Below are 19576 nucleotides of genomic sequence, written 5' to 3' on the forward strand. Positions count from 1 at the left end.
GGGAAAAAGCTGAGCATATTTATAAATCCAGATGTGAGTTCAGGAGAAAAATGGTAGAATCCACTATTATTGAATACCAGCCCAATATGAATATTTCAAAGGCAATGGTCCCCGGATATAATATCCGGACTTTTTATCACCAACCTATTAAAAACACATTTGCCTCCTGACCTCACATACGGAGTGAGCCGAGGGTAGAGACCCCTTCCCATGTTCCCCTTTCTCATGTAAAGGGTGCTACTTAAGTAGCACGCTCTCTCTTAATTGTCTCCTGAAGAAGATTGCAATTTGCAATCGAAATATATAGGTTCCCCGTTTCCAGTCTTATCTACTCCAACAGTGGTTTTACCGTGATATATATATATATATATATATATATATATATATATATATATATGTATATATATATATATATACACATACATATATATATATATATATATATATATATATATATATATATATATGGAGTGTGATAGGTATTGAATGGGTGGGAGAGGCTATTATGCCTTTGCTTTTAGCCACCTCTCGTATGAGAGGGAAAAACCCTTTGCTATATGTATATGTATATCATATATATATATATATATATATATATATATATATATATATATATATACATATATATACCAAGGCTTTTTCCCCTTACAAGGGAGGTAGCCAAAAAGGTAAAGGCATAAAATCATTCCCACCCATTCCATCCCTAAATACACTCCACACTCCTCCACCCTCCCTCTCATCTTAGCACCTCCTGAAGACGGGTCATCCCTGCACCTTGTCCACTGCCCTGGGTCAGAAGCAGTGTCCCAAGACACAGTACATCCACAGCAAGGCCACTTCATTAAATCGGCGACCCCCCTCTCCGTCCCCCCATGCATAAAGGAGAAGACGGGGAGAAATCCCTTCGGGCTGCGTCAAAATTTACTCACACATACTACCTCACCCCCCATCCCCCCACCCATTCCACCTCATACATCACAACATTATCCATATACAACCATTCTCCATTCACCTCTGTCTTCTGTCCTCTCCTGTCCTTCCTCAACAGACATTCCCCTCTTCCCCAAAGCCCCCTTCACCCCATCCATCCACCTCATCCTAAGACGTCCCTTCATGTTCACTCCCTCCACATCTCCCCTCCATACCTCTTTTGCTAGTCTTTCTTCACTCATTCTTTCCATGTGTCCAAACCATCCTAATACTCTTTCATCAACTCTATCTCCCAATCCCCTTTCAACCCCTGTTCTCCTCCTCACCTCCTCATTTCTCACTCTATCTAGCCTAGTATCCCCCATCATACTTCTCAGACACCTCATCTCAAACACATTCAAACTCCTTCTCTCTTCCTCTCTTATGTTCCATGTTTCTGCCCCATACATTGTTGTTGGCACAATCACTTCTTCATACAGTCTCCTCTTAGCATCCATTCCCAAATGTCTATTCCTCATTACACTTTTTAATCCACCAAGGCATTTACTCGCTTCTCTCAATCTACATTCTACCTCCACCTTCACTCCACCCTTTCCTGCCACATTTGCACCCAAGTATCTAAAACTATCCACTTCCTCCAGTCGCTCTCCCTTAATGCTCACTTCCAGTCTACTGCCACTTTCACCCCTTGTACATCTCATCATCGTACATTAACCCACATTTATCTTCAGCTTTCTTCTTTCACACACTCTCCCAAACTCTGTCACCAACTTCCTCAATCCCTCTCCGATCCTGCCGCAGACAACAGCTGGCTCACCTCCTACTTTTCTCCACTTTCTTTAATCATATCCAATCCCTGACCCACTACCCTTGCATGTACCTCTCGCACTACCCCATCCATATATAAGTTGAACAGCCAGGGCGACATAACGTATCCTTGACAGCTCCTAGAAGCTTTCCTCCTATCCCGTATATCCGCAAAACCTCCACAGTGCCTTTCTGTCTACCTTGTCATAAGCCTTTTCCAGGTCCATAAAGGCCCAAAAAACATCCTTCCCCTTTCCTATAGCTTTCTCACATATCTGTCTTACCATAAAAATCTGATGTACACAACCTCTACCCGTCCTAAATCCACACTGTTCCTCACCAATTACTCCCTCTGTTCCTCTCCTAATCCTCTCAATTAAGATTACGAAGGATTACAAAGGCGGAGCATGCCGACAGGAGACCTTTTGGTCCATATCTAGGTCGGATGCGAAAAAAAATCATAATGATAATAAAATAATGAATAAAAACTATAATAATGTAAATAACAAATAAAATACATTAATAAATGCATAGGTATAGTTAAATAATAAACAAACAGGTAAACAGTAAATAATAATAAATTGACATATAGCTAATAATAAATGAAAATCAAACAGACAAATGACAACAAAACAAAAACAAATAATATAAGATAAATTATAATCATTACAGCATCTTGCTTAGGTGTTCATCTAAATAATTCTTAAAGCTTCGAACTGAACTACAACGCACTACCTGTGCAGGAAGTTTATTTCATTCATTAACTACATGGTTGGCAAAGTTGTTTCTACCTACTTCCAAATTGAATCTATTTCCAGACAGTTTGAGACCATTGTTTCTTGTCTGATTCTCATTCAATGTAAAAAAAAATTCACTTTTGATGTTGTCAATTCCCTTTAGAATCTTAAAGACCTGTATCAAGTCACCTCTGAGTCTACGCTTTTTTAGGGAAAACAGATTCATATGTTTTAGTCGATTTTCGTATAATTTATTTTTGATATTTGGAATCAGTTTTGTAGCTCGCCGTTGTACTTTTTCCAGTCTGTCAATGTCTTTAATGAGATTCGGTGACCATACGGAAACAGCATATTCCAAATGTGGACGAACTAAAGATTTATATAGCTTGTTAATGAGTGATGGACTTTTGAAATCAAAAGATCACGCAATCAGTCCTAGAATCTTATTTGCTTTCTCAGAGGCTGAAATACACTGCTTGGATGATTTGAGGTCGTTACTAATAATTACGCCGAGATCTTTTTCACTATCCACTTTTGTTAACGAATTTCCAAATAACTTGTAATCGTACTTACTGTTATTTTTACCTATGTGCATTACCTTGCATTTACTTGATTTAAATTTCATTAGTCACTTTTCAGACCATTGCTGTAATTCATCTAAATCTTCTTGAATATCTAATTAGTTTAAGTGATCATTTGCCACTCCGCACAGTTTTGTATCATCAGCAAATTTGGAAACAGTAGATTTTAGTCCATGGTCTATATCATTTATATATACTATGAATAGAAGTGGCCCAAGAACGGAACCCTGAGGAGCTCTACTTGTAACATTTTTCCATCTAGAAGTTTTTCCATTTAAAACAACTCTCCGTTTTCGACCATTCAACCAATTACTAGTCCAACCTAATAGGCTACCACTTATTCCGTGTAAAGCTAATTTAGTAAGTAGTCTTTCATGTGGAACGGTATCAAAAGCTTTTGCAAAGTCTAGATATATTAAGTCTATATTGTTTCTTTTATCATAATTCGAGATAACTGTGCTGTAGAATTCAAGTAAGTTAGTTACGCAAGAACGTTTCCGTCTGAAACCATGCTGGCTATCATTTATCAAACGGTTACTTTCTAAATGATGTTCGATAGCATCTCTGATGATAGTTTCCATTATTTTTCCCTACGATTGAAGTCAAACTTATAGGCCTATAGTTATTTGGCTTCTTTTTGTCACCTTTTTTTAATATGGGAGTAACGTTAGCTAGCTTCCATTCTCTTGGGACATCTCCGGATATGATGGGTTTCTTGAAAATAATTACTAATGGAACAACAATATCATTTTTCATTTCCTTTAAGATTCTTGGATGCCAACCGTCAGGCCCTGGTGTTTTATTAACTTTGAGTTTATCTATACAACTTTTAATTTTTTCTTTTGTTATATTTACCGTAGTGAGTAAGCTTACCCTAGACTTTTCACAGGTTTCAGTTTGGAGTTCACTTTGAGGTGTTTCGTTTACGAATATTGAGCTAAAATAATTGTTTAAGATATTACACATTCCTTCATTTGAATACTCAAGTTGAACGTGAGCAGATAATAGTGGACCAATGTGATTCCTAACAACCTTTTTATCCCTAATGTAACTATAGAATTATTTGGGATTCTCTTTGGATTTATCAGCGATGTTCATTTCGTATTCTTTTTCTTATTGTCTTTTTTAAATCTCTCTGTATTGATACATAACTTTCATAGTCATTAGATGCACCAGACTACTTATATTTCTTATAAGCCTGTCTCTTTTTAGCAATACTTTCTTCAGTTTCTTTGTCGAGCCACTTTGGGCGAGCCTGATTTGGGGGGCCTCTGTCCTTAAAAGGAATGTAAGTATGAATCATCTTAGTGAGCGTATTTTGAAATATTTCCCACATCTGATCTACAGGTCTTTCGTTTAATTTTGCCTCCCAATCTGTAAGCTGAAGCTCCTGACGTAGTCCTATGAACTGAGCTTTACTGAAATCGGGTATTCTAGAAACACAAGTATCTATTCTAAAAAAAATTAGGAGTTTGAATCTAACTAAGTTGTGATCGCTATTTGCAACAGATTCACCGACTTCTACATCAGTTACCATGCTTTCGCGGCTAGTGATCAATAGATCGAGTAAGTTTCCATATCTTGTGGGCTCTTTTACATGCTGAATTAAGTAATTGTCACCAAGAAAATCAATCAAGCGACTACCTATATGGCCATGTTCAAGGGTCATCCAATCAGTGTCAGCAAAATTGAAATCACCCATTATCAATAAATCCCGGTTGCAGAAACTAGACAGTTCTTGAAATAACAGCTTGTCGTCTGCTAATGATAATGTCTTTGACCTATACATTACACCTATATTCATTTTTTGTCCATTTGTTTGGGTTGACTCAACCCACAAACTATCATATGCATCCTGTTTCACTTTCTCTAAAACACAAGCATGAACATTGTTTTTAACGTACAACAGAAAACCCCCACCTTTCTTGTGGTTTCTATCCTGATGAAAGTGTTTAAATCCCGCAATATTAAATTCAGCTTCGAACTCTGTACCATTTAACCATGTCTCAGTTATTCCTATCATATCGAGATTTTCGCTTCTGACATACGCCTGTATTTCTTTAAATTTGTTCCTAATTCTACGAGCATTAAAGTAGATAGTTTTAAGAAACTCGTGATTATTTCTTTTTGACACATTTTGAATTATTGTTTTTGCACACACCACTTTCTCATCTAACTTGTTCCAAACGTCTATTACCCCGTGGGGAAAGCTGTTCTTCTTCAGGTCTCTTGTATAACTCCTGATTTTCTTTCCGTGTCCTCTTGTATTTCTACTATTCCATTTTATTAGATCTTCGCTATCAATAGTTTCTATGCCTTTCATGATTCTATGAGTAGTTATCAAGTCTCCTTTCTCTCTTCTTTGCTCTAATGTCTGTATCTCAAGGTTTGCTAGTCTCTCCTCATATGATTTCGTAATTGATCTTTGTATTCCTTCAAGTTTTGTTATACATTTTTTTGTACTTGGTGACCACTTCGTCGGGGCATACTCCAATCTTGGTCTTATCAAAGTGACTAGTATTTTCTTCACCATTTCTTTGTCCAGGTATGTAAATGCCACTTTGATTATTCTTATCAAATTATAAGTTTCTCAAAAATTTTTGCTTATACGTTTCTCAGGGGACATATCATTCATAATAATGACTCCCAGGTCCTTATCATTTTCTACTTTTTTAATTTCTTCTTCTCCCAATTTATATGATCCCACTATTTTTTTTTTCCAAATTCCATTATACTACACTTTTTAATGTTGAATTCCATCTCCCATTTCCTACTCCATTCCCATACTTTATTGAGATCACTCTGTAGCGACTCACAATCTTCTTCAGTGTTCACTTTTTTCAAAAATTTTGCATCATCGGAAAAGTAGCTCATATAACTTTCAATTCCTTCATCCATATCATTAATATATATAGCAAAAATTATTGGGACCAGAACTGTTCCTTATGGAACACCACTTATCACTTCATCCCAAATAGAGTGTTTGTCTCTTATCACCACTGTCAATTTTTTTTTTTTTTTTTTATGCAAGAAGTCTTCCATCCACTTCAGTAGTTTGCCCTGTATTCCTCCTGCAGTTTCTAATTTCTTTAGCAACTTCTTATGTGGCACCTTATCAATTTTTTTTTTCAGGTCTAGAAATGCACAATCAGCCCATCCATCTCTTTTTGTATTATATCTATTAGCCTTGAATAGAAACACATTAAGATTGTGACGCATGATCGTCCTTGTCTAAATCCAAATTGCCTTGGATTTAGTACGGTTTTTTTTTTTCAAATGCCTTACCCATCTAATTTTGATCATTCTTTCACAAATTTTAGCTATCGTACTTGTAAGAGAGACCGCGCTATGGTTAGTAGGGTCTTCTTTGTTCCCCCTTTATATATAGGTACTATATTTGCTCTTTTCCAATCTTCTGGAACTTTTCCTTCTTTCAATGAACTGTTTATTAGACTATGTATTTTGTCTGTTAGTTCATTCCTGCATTCTCTTAAAATCCAGTTTGCCATTTCATCTGGTCCATGCGATTTTCTGACATCGAGATTACTCAAGTGATTCATTATTTCTATCTCTTTCATAGGGGGGACTTTCTCCTCCCACTCGATATCTCTAGGTTGTATGTTCTCCCTCGTAACACCGATTTAAAATGCTTGTTTATAATTTCTGACATTTCTATTTCCTCTCTGTATTCAACTCCTCCTTGTAGTTTCTCTAATTCTTGTTTGTTTTTCAGTTTGTTGTTTACAAATCTGTAAAATAGTTTTGGTTGATCTTTACATTTTTCTATGACATCTTTTTCATATTTTCTCTTTTCTTCTCTGCACACTTGTACATATTTATTTTATAACTAGTATATATTTTCCATCTTTCAGGTCTTTTGTCTTTTTTCCATTTTATCCAAGCTTTATCCGTTTTGTTTTTTAACTCCCTGCATCTTTTGCTGTACAAACACTTTACCCATTCTTTTTCTTGTTTTTGTCTTGGAACATACTTTCCCACTCCTTCTTTATAAATTTTTGTCAAAATATTCCATTTCTCTTCTACTGTTGTTTCCTCCTTGTGTTTTCTTTCCCAGTCTGCTTTTTGAAAGAATTCTCTTATTTTATCAAAATTTGATCAATCTTCCCTTTTTATATTGTTCGTTTTTTTTTTGTGTGTATTTTCCTCGTGTAGTTTTAGTTCAACCAATATGTGGTCACTTTTACTTATTGGTGTCTTATATTCAATCTTGTCCACTATTTCGGGTTCTGATGTGATTATTAGGTCCAGTCTCGATGGTTCTTCCTTATTTCTATTGCGTCATTGTATGTTCTATAATTATATCAAGTAGTACATTTCCCCATAGGTCGTCTCCACCCTTCACTGTCATCTCTTCCCAGCAAATTTCTTTACAATTAAAGTCACCCATTATAACTACTCTTCCTCCATCGTCCATTATTTTATTTAGTGTTATCATTGTGTCTTCTAACATATTTTTTGTGTTCTCTCTCTTCCCATGAACCCATTTTAGGAGGCACATGATGTACTACAAAATTCCTGTTCTTCCCATCCCTGTCCTCCACCTCCATCATAATCATCTCTACTCTATTCTTTCCATATGTGACACACCTCACGTTTATATCCTTCTTAGTCAGGAACATAACTCCACCCCTTTGTTTTACTTCTCTGTTTCTGATCCAATAATTATATGCACCATGTCCTACATTGTTGGGTGGTAGTGGACCTTTCATTTTTGTCTCTACAATTCCCATTATGTCCGGTTCTTTTTCCTTTAGATAATCATTCAGTTCGTTCAAGCCTGTTATTAAGCCATCTATATTTGTGTAAGACACTTTTAGTTTTCTACTATTTCCATTGTGTTTTCTGTTTCCCTTCTTTTTTTATTTGCTATGTACTATTTCCTCACTTTCATATCCACTACGCTCCAATAGAATGTCTCTTTTTTTACTCTGTTCTTTTTCATTTTTTTTTTTAGCTTCTAGTTTTTTTCTCCTCTCTTTCCTCTTTATTCATTTCTCTTTTTACCCATACCTGTTTATATTGATCACTGTCTTGTAGTTTCCCTGTTTTTGCTAAGATAATATCTGCTGTCGTTTGTGACCTAAATCTAACCTTAATTGGTCTGGTCTTATCTGTATTGTATTTCCCTAGTCTATATATTTCTTCTATTTCTTTCCCTGTTTCTGGTTCGTCTTCTTGAACTACTAATATCTTATTTACTTTTTCCTTCTCCTCCTTTATTCTTGTAGTCCTATTTGGATTATACTTCTCTTCCATCCATAATACAATTATACTTTTTTTTTTTTTTTGTCCGCTAGGTCTCTTACCATATTCTCCTCCCTCATCGCTTTAATAACTGTGTCCTTAGATTGTTCTTTTGTCTGCTGTTCCGCTATATATCTAAATTGAATTTAATTGTTCTCTTGTACTTTTTTCCAACCACTTACCTCTTTTGCTATGGACTCTTTAGTCTCTTTTTTATTCTTCTTTAATTCCTCATTCTCATCCTTTACTTCTCTTAACTGTCTTTTTAATTCTTCTATTTCTTTAATTAAGTTTTGATTCTCCTTCGATAGTTCTTCCTGTTTATCAACTCTTTGGGTAACTAGTGTTAATTGGTTAAACCTAACCTCCCATGTTTCGCTCATTTATTTTAGTTTCTCCTCTAGATTTACTAGTCGGGGGAGGTTGTCACCTCTTTCCTCCTTAAATCCATAAAAGCAGTTATCTTCTCTTTCCATTGATCTACTATTATCTATATTTCTGCTTTTGACACTTCTGCTTCCTTGTTGTTCCTCGCCTGTGTGTTCTGCACACCTCTTGTTTACACCTCTTCTAACATCCGGGGCTCGTTCGTCCCCTTCCACATTTCCTTCCATTTTCCTCAGTAATCCCTCTCTGCTTTTTCTTCTCCTTCCCACTACACTACGAGCTTTCCCCTTCCCTATTAATACGACAAAGGTTATCCCTCGTTGTTGAGATCGATGAAACTTGAAGTTTTCTTAGAGTTCCAAACTTCGTTGTCACTTCGACCGACGTGTGTGTGTGTGTGTGTGTGTGTGTGTGTGTGTGTGTGTGTGTGTGTGTGTGTGTGTGTGTGTGTGTGTGTGTGTGTGTGTGTGTGTGTGTGTGTGTGTGTGTGTGTGTGTGTGTGTGTGTGTGTGTGTGTGTGTGTGCGTGCGTGTGCGTGTGTGTGTGTGTGTGTGTGAGTGTGTGTGTGTGTGAGTGTGTGTGTATGGAGAGAGCGAATAAAAAATACTAACAAAATGAGTATAGAAATCAAAGATAGGTGGGGTGAACTTGAGGGGAAGACCGAGAAATGGGTGGAGGGTGGAGCCTTTTGATATTAGCATGTATGTACGTATAGATGTTTGTATGTGTTCATGTACTGTATGTATTTATTCACTTTTTTCAGGTGTTCATTTTCTTATTCCTCTTGTCCGAGAACGAGCCCCACATCATTGCGAAGTACCATGGACAACAGATGGGGGAGTATTTTGGTGCTGCCGTGGCTGCTCCTGACCTGAATGGAGACAGTATGGCCGAGCTAGTCGTCGGGGCGCCGCTCCACGCCCTCGAGAACGCTCACGATGTGGGCAGGATCTACGTCTACGTGAACAATGGTGTAAGTCATGTAACTCGGGGAGCTCAAGGGTTTTGCTGTGTATTTGTTTATTGATTTGTTATTTATTTGTTTATTTTTTCTGTTTGTTCATTTATCTTTATAACATTATTTAATTTGTTATATATATATATATTTATATATATATGTGTATATATGTATATATGTATATATATATTATATTTATATTATATATATATATATATATATATATATATATATATATATATTATTCAACCACAAACAACTTTTAATTCCATGCCATCGCAATCGAGACTGAAGAATCGCTGGATGGAGACATTTTGTTGGAAATTGAAACGTGGACGAGCCGAGGATTCGAACCCAGCTAACCCGTAACAAAGTTACAGTGACTTAAACCAATGCGCTATCTCGATTGCGATGGCATGGAAAAATATCAATTGATCGCTGGGAACCATTCAGTGTAGATGTACATATATATATATAAATATATATAATATATATATATATATATATATATATATATATATACATATGCGTAAGTAACCACTAGGAAAAGTAAACTAATGAATCAGAGCGCTTTCGTATAATTACATCTTCAGTGCAGATACAAAGAAAGAATTATAAAATGAAGAAACAAGGTACAGAATATATGACTGGGTAAGTAACCACTTTTCCTAGTTACGCATTTGTGAAAACATGTTCCTAGTGTTTATATTGCATATATATATATATATATATATATATAGATATATATATATATACATGATCGGAGTGTTTTTATTGCATATATATATATATATATATATATATATATCTCTATATATATATACATAATGTTTCAATCCCTCCCTCCCTTCATTATTCCTTTCTTTGTTCCTTCCTCTTTTTAACCTTATCCCTCATTCCTGCCGTCTGTCATGTTAGCATGCATCCCTCACGAAGCTCACTTGTAAAAAGTAAAAGGAATATATGTATGTATATATATTTCTGTTTGCCAGAGGAGTCTGCATCTCTCCGAGACCCGGTACTGCGGCTCCGAGGTGACAGGGGCGCGGTTCGGAACCACCCTTATGGCACCGGGAGACCTCAATAATGACGGTTACGGAGGTACGTAACGGAGAAAAATCAACCAATCAATCAATCAATCCCTTGCCTCAGGAGTTCTCTCTTGGAGGAGACCCACGGTTCTCAAGTGACCGGCAGCGGCCACCTGGCCTTTCATGACATGATTAATCCATTGACAGTACTGATACTGGCAATGCTTCTACTCTAGTAAACCACCTCTCTGTTGTTGTCATTATCAACCAATAATAATTTTTGGCACCAGAATAACACATTCAGTGTTAGTGGATTTACTTCAGTGGTACCACTATTGTCAGTAAATTGTTCATGGTTTTCGGATTTTTTTTTTTTTTTTTTTTTTTTTTTTTTTATGTCTTCAAATTTCTCAGTTTTATGCATAATTAGCGAGTACCTCCACGTGTTGACACATGTTTCTATTTATTTTTTTCGTGTTGCTGAGAAAAAAAATTATGCAGTAGGAGAAGAGGAATGGTTATATGTTAGTACAGCTAGTTTGAGACTCCGTCCAAGAGGTACAGCCGGTTCTTGTTCTTTCCCAGACCTGCTGGTGGGGGCGCCCTTTGAGAATGAGGGTGAGGGGGCCGTGTACGCCTACTACGGTTCCAGCAAAGGCTTGAGGCCCACTTTCTCGCAGCGACTCGTTCCCTCAAGGATGAGCTCATCCTCAAGTACCAGAGTATTAGGGGCGACCTCTTCACTTCGGGGCTTCGGCATGTCGATCTCACGAGGTGCCGATGTCGATCGGAACGGATATTTAGGTGAGTTGGCGCGTGTATACACACACACACACACACACACACACACACACACACACACACACACACACACACACACACACACACCGGTCGAAGTGACAACGAAGTTTGGAACGCCAGGAAAACTTCAAATTTTATCTATCTCAACGACGAAGAAGTACCTTAGTTATATTAGTAGGGAAGGGGAAAGCTCGTGGTGTAGTGGGAAGGTGAAGAAAGGAAAGGATTACTGAGGAAATGGAAGGAAATGAGGAAGGAGACGAGCGGGCTCCCCCGGACGTCAGAAGAAATGTCAACAAGAGGGCTGCAGACGACGCAAGTGAGGCCGAAAATATCAGTAAAGGCACTAAAATTATAAATATAGATAAGAACAACACAATAGAAAGTGGAGATGATAGAATAGAGTAGAGATGATTATGATGGAAGTGGAGGACAGGGATGGGAAGAGCAGGAACTTTGTAGTAAATTATGTGCCTCCTAAAACGGCTTCGTGAGAAGAGAAAGAACACAAAACTATATTAGAAGACACAAGGATAACACTAACTAAAATAATGGAAGATGGAGGAAGAGTAGTTATAATGGGTGAATTTAATTGTAAAGAAATCTGCTGGGAAGAGATGACAGTGAAGGGTGGAGACGACCTATGGGGAAATGTACTACTTGGTATAATTATAGAACATACAATGACGCAATGGATACAAGAGAATACTAGGTATATAAATAAGGAAGAACCATCGAGACTGAACCTAATAATTCCATCAGAACCCGAAATCGTGGACAAGATTGAATATAAGACACCAATAAGTAAAAGTGACCACATATTGATTGAACTGGAACTAAATGAGGAAAAATACATGGAAAAAACGAAAAATATAGAAAGAGAAGATTGATGTACATAAAACAAATTTTGATAAAGTAAGAGAAGGTGCTAAGATAAGAGGGAGGGTGGAGGGGTGTGGAGTGTATTCAGGGATGGAATTGGTGGGAATGATTTTATGCCTTTTTCTTTTTGGCTACCCCCCTTGTAAGGGGGAAAAAGCCTTGGTATATGTATGTATGTAAGAAAATTCTTTCAAAAAGCAGACTGGGAAAGGATACACAAGGAGGAAACAACAGTAGAAGAGAAATAGAATATTTTGACAAAAATTTAAAAAGAAGGAGTGGAAAAGTATGTTCCAAGACAAAAACAAGAAAAAGAACATGTAAAATGTTAGTACAACAAAAGATGTAGGGAGTTAAAAGACAAAAGGGATAAAGCTTGAATAAAATGGAAAAAAGACAAAAGACTTGAAAAATGAAAAATATATACTAGTTATAGAAGTAAATATGTACAAGTGTGCAGAGAAGAAAAGAGAAAATACGAAAAAGATGTCATAGAAAAATGTAAAGATCAGCCAAAACTATTTTACAAATTCATAGAAAACAAACTGAAAAACCAAACAAGAATTAGAGAAACTACTACAAGGAGGAGTTGAATATACAGAGGAAATAGAAATGTCAGAAATTATGAACAAGCATTTTAAATCAGTGTTTACGAGGGAGAACATACAACTTAGAGATATCGAGTGGGTAGAGAAAGTCTATTTGTTCCCTATTTCTTGTTCATCTTCTTGAACTACTTCTAATGTCTTATTTACTTTTTCCTTTTCCTCCTTTATTCTTGTAGTTCTATTTAGATTATACTTCTCTTCCATCCCTAATACAATTATACATTTATTTTTATCTACTAAGTCTCTTACTATATTCTCCTTTTCCCTTATCACTTTAATAACTGTGTCTTTAGTTTGTTCTTTCATCTGCTGTTTCATTATACCTCTAAATTGAATTTTATTGTTCTCTTGTACTTTTTTCCAGCCACTTACCTCTTTTGCCATGGACTCTTTATTCTCTTTATAATTCCTCTTTAATTCCTCATTCTCTTCCTTTACTTCTCTTAACTGTCTTTTTAATTCTTCTATTTCTTTAATTATATTTTGATTCTCTTTCTTTAGTTCTTCCAGTTTCTCAACTCTTTCGGTAACCTGTGATAATTGGTCAAACCTAGCCTCTCATTCTTCGTTCATTTATTTTAGTTTCTCCTCTAGATTTACTAGTCGGGGGAGGTTGTCACCTCCTCCCTCATTAAATCCATAAAAGTAGTTATCTTTTCTTTCCATTGAGCTGTTATTACCTATATGTCTGTTCTTGACACCTCTGCTTCCTTGTTCCTCGTCTGTGTTTTCTGTCCCCCGTTTGTTTACACCTCTCCCAAGATCCGGGGCCCGTTCGTCTCCTTCCTCATTTCCTTCCATTTTCCTCAGTAATCCCTCTCTCCTATTTCTTTACCTCCCCCCTTCCCTACTAATACAACAAGGTACTCCCTCGTCGTTGAGATCCACGAAAGTTGCATTTCTTTTCCGGAGTTCCAATCTTCGCCGTGTATCCGACGTACGTGTGTGTGTGTGTGTGTGTGTGTGTGTGTGTGTGTGTGTGTGTGTGTGTGTGTGTGTGTGTGTGTGTGTGTGTGTGTGTGTGTGTGTGTGTGTGTGTGTGTGTGTGTGTGTGTGTGTGTGTGTGTGTGTGTGTGTGTGTGTGTGTGTGTGTGTGTGTGTGTGTGTGTGTGTGTGTGTGTGTGTGTGTGTGTGTGTGTGTGTGTGTGCAGAGATGCTATCGAACATCATTTAGAAAGTAACCGTTTGATAAATGATAGCCAGCATGGTTTCAGACGGAAACGTTCTTGCGTGACTAACTTACTCGAATTCTACAACACAGTTATCTCGAATTATGATAAAAGAAACAATATAGATTTAATATATCTAGACTTTGCAAAAGCTTTTGATACCGTCCCACACGAAAGACTACTTACTAAATTAGCTTTACACGGAATAAGTGGTAGCCTATTAGGTTGGACTAGTAATTGGTTGAATGGTCGAAAACAGAGAGTTGTTTTAAATGGAAAAACTTCTAGATGGAAAAATGTTACAAGTGGAGTTCCTCAGGGTTCCGTTCTTGGGCCACTTCTATTCATAGTATATATAAATGATATAGACCATGGACTAAAATCTACTGTTTCCAAATTTGCTGATGATACAAAACTGTGCGGAGTGGCAAATGATCACTCAAACCAATTAGATATTCAAGAAGATTTAGATAAATTACAGCAATGGTCTGAAAAGTGGCTAATGAAATTTAATGCAAGGTAATACACATAGGTAAAAATAACAGTAAGTACGATTACAAGTTATTTGGAAATTCGTTAACAAAAGTGGATAGTGAAAAAGATCTCGGCGTAATTATCAGTAACGACCTCAAATCATCCAAGCAGTGTATTTCAGCCTCTGAGAAAGCAAATAAGATTCTAGGACTGATTGCGCGATCTTTTGATTTCAAAAGTCCATCACTCATTAACAAGCTATATAAATCATCAGTTCATCCACATTTGGAATATGCTGTTTCCGTATGGTCACCGAATCTCATTAAAGACATTGACAGATTGGAAAAAGTACAACGGCGAGCCACAAAACTGATTCCAAATATCAAAAATAAATCATACGAAAATCGACTAAAACATATGAATCTGTTTTCCCTAAAAAAAACGTAGACTCAGAGGTGACTTGATACAGGTCTTTAAGATTCTAAAGGGAATTGACAACATCAAAAGTGACAAAATTTTCTCATTGAATGAGAATCAGACAAGAAACAATGGTCTCAAACTGTCCGGATATCGATTTAATTTGGAAGTGGGTAGAAACAACTTCGCCAACCGTGAAGTTAATGAATGGAATAAACTTCCTATAGAGGCAGTGCAATGTAGTTCAGTTCGAAGCTTTAAGAACCATTTAGATAAACACCTAAGCAAGATGCTGTAATGATTATAATTTATTTCATATTATTTATTTGTTTTGTTATCATTTGTTTGTTTATTATTGTTTGCTTGATTCTTATTCATTATTAGTTACATGTCAATTTATTATTATTTACTATCTATCTGCTTGTTTATTATTGAACTATACCTAAGCATTTATTTAGGTACTTTATTTACTATTTACGTTATTATAGTTTTTATTTATACATTTATCGTTATTATGATTTTTCGCATCCGACCTAGATATGGACCAAAAGGTCTCCTGTCGGCATGCTCCGCCTTTGTAATCCTTTGTACCACCACTCGAAGTCAGTCAAGTCCTCAGACTCTTCTTGCCGGCAGATATCGCGATTGGGAGCCACGATTCCGGCCATGCTGTCCTTGTGAGGACCAACTCTGTGGCCAAGCTGAAGGGCTACCTCTCCTTCTTCCCCTCGCGCCTCAGTCTAAAGGACAAAAATTTTACCATCAGTGCCTGCCTCAACTACAGTGGGATCCGTGTTCCTGAATACCAAGGTAAGTAATATCAGGTCATGTCATGTCAGGTCAGGTCAGGTCTGGGGTTCAAGGTGGTCGGTGCTTCTGAAGGCAATGTTGTCTACATGGAGAAACTCCAAAATTCAGAATTCTTCAATATCACTGGTCAACAAAATTGACCAAAACACCTGTCCCACAAGTATAAGGAGATGGACTTAATAGATTTTTTCTGCTGATTACAAATGTTTTCAGATTTTTTCTATCAGGCATAGTTTTTCTGTGATATATTAAATTTTAAGCGATTATAACTAATAAATGAGGCTTATATTTCAATGAAACTTACATTCAAAATGTAGAAATGTATGATTTTCGAGTGTATTTTGCTTCTGGGAAATCCCTTTGTAGCGTCCAACAGTAATCACCCAAAACTGATAAGCTCCACTTCCCTTGATAACGGGTTTCCATGTTCAGACTATCCTGGTGAAACCTCTCACCATGCTCGTCACTGACGGCGCCAAGGTTTGCAGGGAAAAACACCAAGAGTCTAGGAAATGGATTTTTAGGTTCATATTTCATCCCAAGACCTTGTAGGATGTCAGTAGCTCTTTAACAATCTCAGAATAGTTATTTGCTTTGTGATTCCCCCAAGACTCTGCGCAAACTTTCTTAAACAACAGCCATGCAGCTTTTTCAAGATCATTTAACTCTTCATCAATATTTTGGTCTCTCATCAGCTCCCTAATCTATGGTCCAATAAAAACACTTTCTTTGATTTTTGCGTCACTTACTCAAGGAAACTTGCCAGTTCTATCCATATCTTTAACAAAAAATTTCATCAACCCTAGCTTAATATGCAGAGGCAGATAATTTTTCTTTGAATCAACAAGAGGAGGATTGACAACATTCTTCTCTCCTGGGGTCAGAGAGGCCACACATTCTTTTCATAATGATTTTTCTTATCCCGACTGTCCCACTCACAGAGAAAGCAACAAAACTTTGTGTAACCCAGCTGCATTCCAAGTAAAAGTGCCAAAACCTTTAGGTCACCACAGATATTCAATTTATGCTCTTCATACTTAATTTTTTGCAAAAGAAGCCTCATATTCTCATACGTTTCCCATTGAGGGATTTCCGGTTTCTGGTCTATATCTCGTTTTATCTAGGCTGTTTTTTAAATTCGTTTATTGTTATTGCACACAGCACTTTCCCATCTAACTTGTTCCAAACGTCTATTACTCTCTGGGGAAAGCTGTTCTTTTTCAGGTCTCTTCTATAACTGTCTTCTTGATTTTCTTTCCGTGTCCTCTTGTATCTCTACTATCCTATTTTATTAGATCCTCGCTATCAATAGTTTCTATGCCTTTCATGATTCTATAAAGCTATTAAGTCTCCTCTCTCTCTTCTTTGCTCTAATTTCTATAGCTTAAAATTTGCTAGTCTCTCTTCATATGATAGTTCTGAGAGTGTTGGTGCCAATCTCGTAATTGCTCTTTGTATTCTTTCAAGTTTTGTTATACATTTTTTTGTACTTGGTGACCACGTCGTCGCTGCATACTCCATTCTTGGTCTTATCAAAGTGACTAGTATTTTCTTCACCATTTCTTCGTCCAGGTATGTGAATACCACTTTGATTGTTCTTATCAAATTATAAGTTTCTCAAAAAATTTGTTTATACGTTTCTCAGGGTACATATTATTTATAATAATGACTCCCAGGTCCTTCTCATTTTCTACTTTTTTTAATTTCTTCTCCCAATTTATATGATCCCACTATTCTTTTTTTGCTTCTTCCATATTCCATTATACTACACTTCTTGATATTGAATTCCATATCCCACTTCCTACTCCATTCCCATACTTTATTGAGATCACTCTGTAGCGACTCACAATCTTCTTCAGTGTTCACTTTTTTCAAAAATTTTGCATCATCCGCAAAAAGGCTCATATAACTCTCAATTCCTTTATCCATATCATTGATATATATAGCAAACATTATTGGGGCCAGAACTGTTCCTTGTAGAACTCCACTTATCACTTCACCCCAAATAGAGTGTTTGTCTCTTATCACCACTGTCATTTTTCTTTCATGCAAGAAGTCTTCCATCCACTTCAGCAGTTTGCCCTGTATTCCTCCTTTGGTTTCTAATTTCTTTAGCAACTTCTTATGTGGCACCTTATCAAAAGCTTTTTTCAGGTCTAGAAATGCACAATCAGCCCATCCATCTCTTCCTTGTATTACATTTATTAGCCTTGAATAGAAACACATTAAGTTTGTGACGCATGATCGTCCTTGTCTATATCCAAATAGCCTTGGATTTAGTACGTTTTTTTTTTTTTTCAAATGCCCTACCCATCTAATTTTGATCATTCTTTCACAAATTTTAGCTATCGTACTTGTAAGAGAGACCGGTCTATAGTTAGTAGGGTCTTCCTTGTTTCCCCCTTTATATATTGTACTATATTTGCTCTTTTCCAATCTTCTGGAACTTTTCCTTCTTTCAATGAACTGTTTATTAGACTATGTATTTTGTCTGTTAGTTCATTCCTGCATTCTCTCAAAATCCAGTTTGCCATTTCATCTGGTCCATGCGATTTTCTGACATCGAGATTACTCAAGTGATTCATTATTTCATTCCTTGATACTTCTATCTCTTTCATAGGGAGGACTTTCTCCTCCCACTCGATATCTCTAGGTTGTATGTTTTCCCTCGTAAACACCGATTTAAAATGCTTGTTCATAATTTCTGCCATTTCTATTTCCTCTGTGTATTCAACTCCTCCTTGTCGTAGTTTCTCTAATTCTTGTTTTGTTTTTCAGTTTGTTGTTTACAAATCTGTAAAATAGTTTTGGTTGATCTTTACATTTTTCTATGACATCTTTTTCGTATTTTCTCTTTTCTTCTCTGCACACTTGTACATATTTATCTCTATAACTAGTATATATTTTCCATTTTTCAGGTCGTTTGTCTTTTTTCCATTTTATCCAAGCTTTATCCCTTTTGTCTTTTAACTCCCTACATCTTTTGTTGTACCAACATTCTACATATTCTTTTTCTTGTTTTTGTCTTGGAACATACTTTTCCACTCGTTTATATATTTTTATAAAAATATTCCATTTCTCTTCCACTGTTGTTTCTTCCTTATGTATTCTTTCACAGTCTGCTTTTTGAAAGAATTCTCTTATTTTATAAAAAAAAATAAATAAATAAATAAATAAAAAATCATACATCAATATTCCCTTTCTATAATTGTTCGTTTTTCATGTATTTTTCCTCGTTTAGTTCCAGTTCAATCAATATGTGGTCACTTTTACTTATTAATGTCTTATATTCAATCTTGTCCACTATTTCGGGTTCTGAAATTATTATTAGGTCCAGTCTCGATGGTTCTTCCTTATTTATATACCTAGTATTCTCTTGTATCCATGGCGTCATTCTATGTTCTATAATCATATCAAGTAGTACATTTCCTCATAGGTCGTCTCCACCCTTTACTGTCATCTCTTCTCATCAGATTTCTTTACAATTAAAGTCATCCATTATAGCTATTCTTCCTCCATCTTCCCTTATTCTATTTAGTGTTATCCTTGTGTCTCCTAACATATTTTTGTGTTCTTTATCTTCCCACGAAGCCGTTTTAGGAGGAAAATAATTTACTACAAACTTCCTGCTCTTCCCATCCTTGTCCTCCACTTCTATCATAACCATCTCTACTCTATTCTTGTGACATTCCTCACATTTATATCCTTCTTAGTCAGGA

At 36.3% G+C, this 19576-nt stretch overlaps 1 protein-coding gene across 2 annotated transcripts in view; it reads left to right on the top strand.

Annotated features, from left to right (window-relative positions):
- LOC143029751 (integrin alpha-PS5-like) overlaps positions 1-19576 on the top strand; it is a gene marked incomplete at its 3' end in the record, with an annotated part of 123093 nt that overhangs the window by 43783 nt on the left and 59734 nt on the right. For both annotated transcript variants that reach the window (XM_076192653.1, XM_076192654.1), the window contains 4 exon segments: positions 9471-9680; positions 10658-10766; positions 11282-11500; positions 15684-15857. In XM_076192653.1, coding sequence (XP_076048768.1) covers positions 9471-9680; positions 10658-10766; positions 11282-11500; positions 15684-15857 — 712 coding nt within the window.

This window comes from Oratosquilla oratoria, chromosome 11 (assembly GCF_046742065.1).
Source record: "Oratosquilla oratoria isolate Oo_2021 chromosome 11, ASM4674206v1, whole genome shotgun sequence".
NCBI lineage: Eukaryota > Metazoa > Arthropoda > Malacostraca > Stomatopoda > Squillidae > Oratosquilla > Oratosquilla oratoria.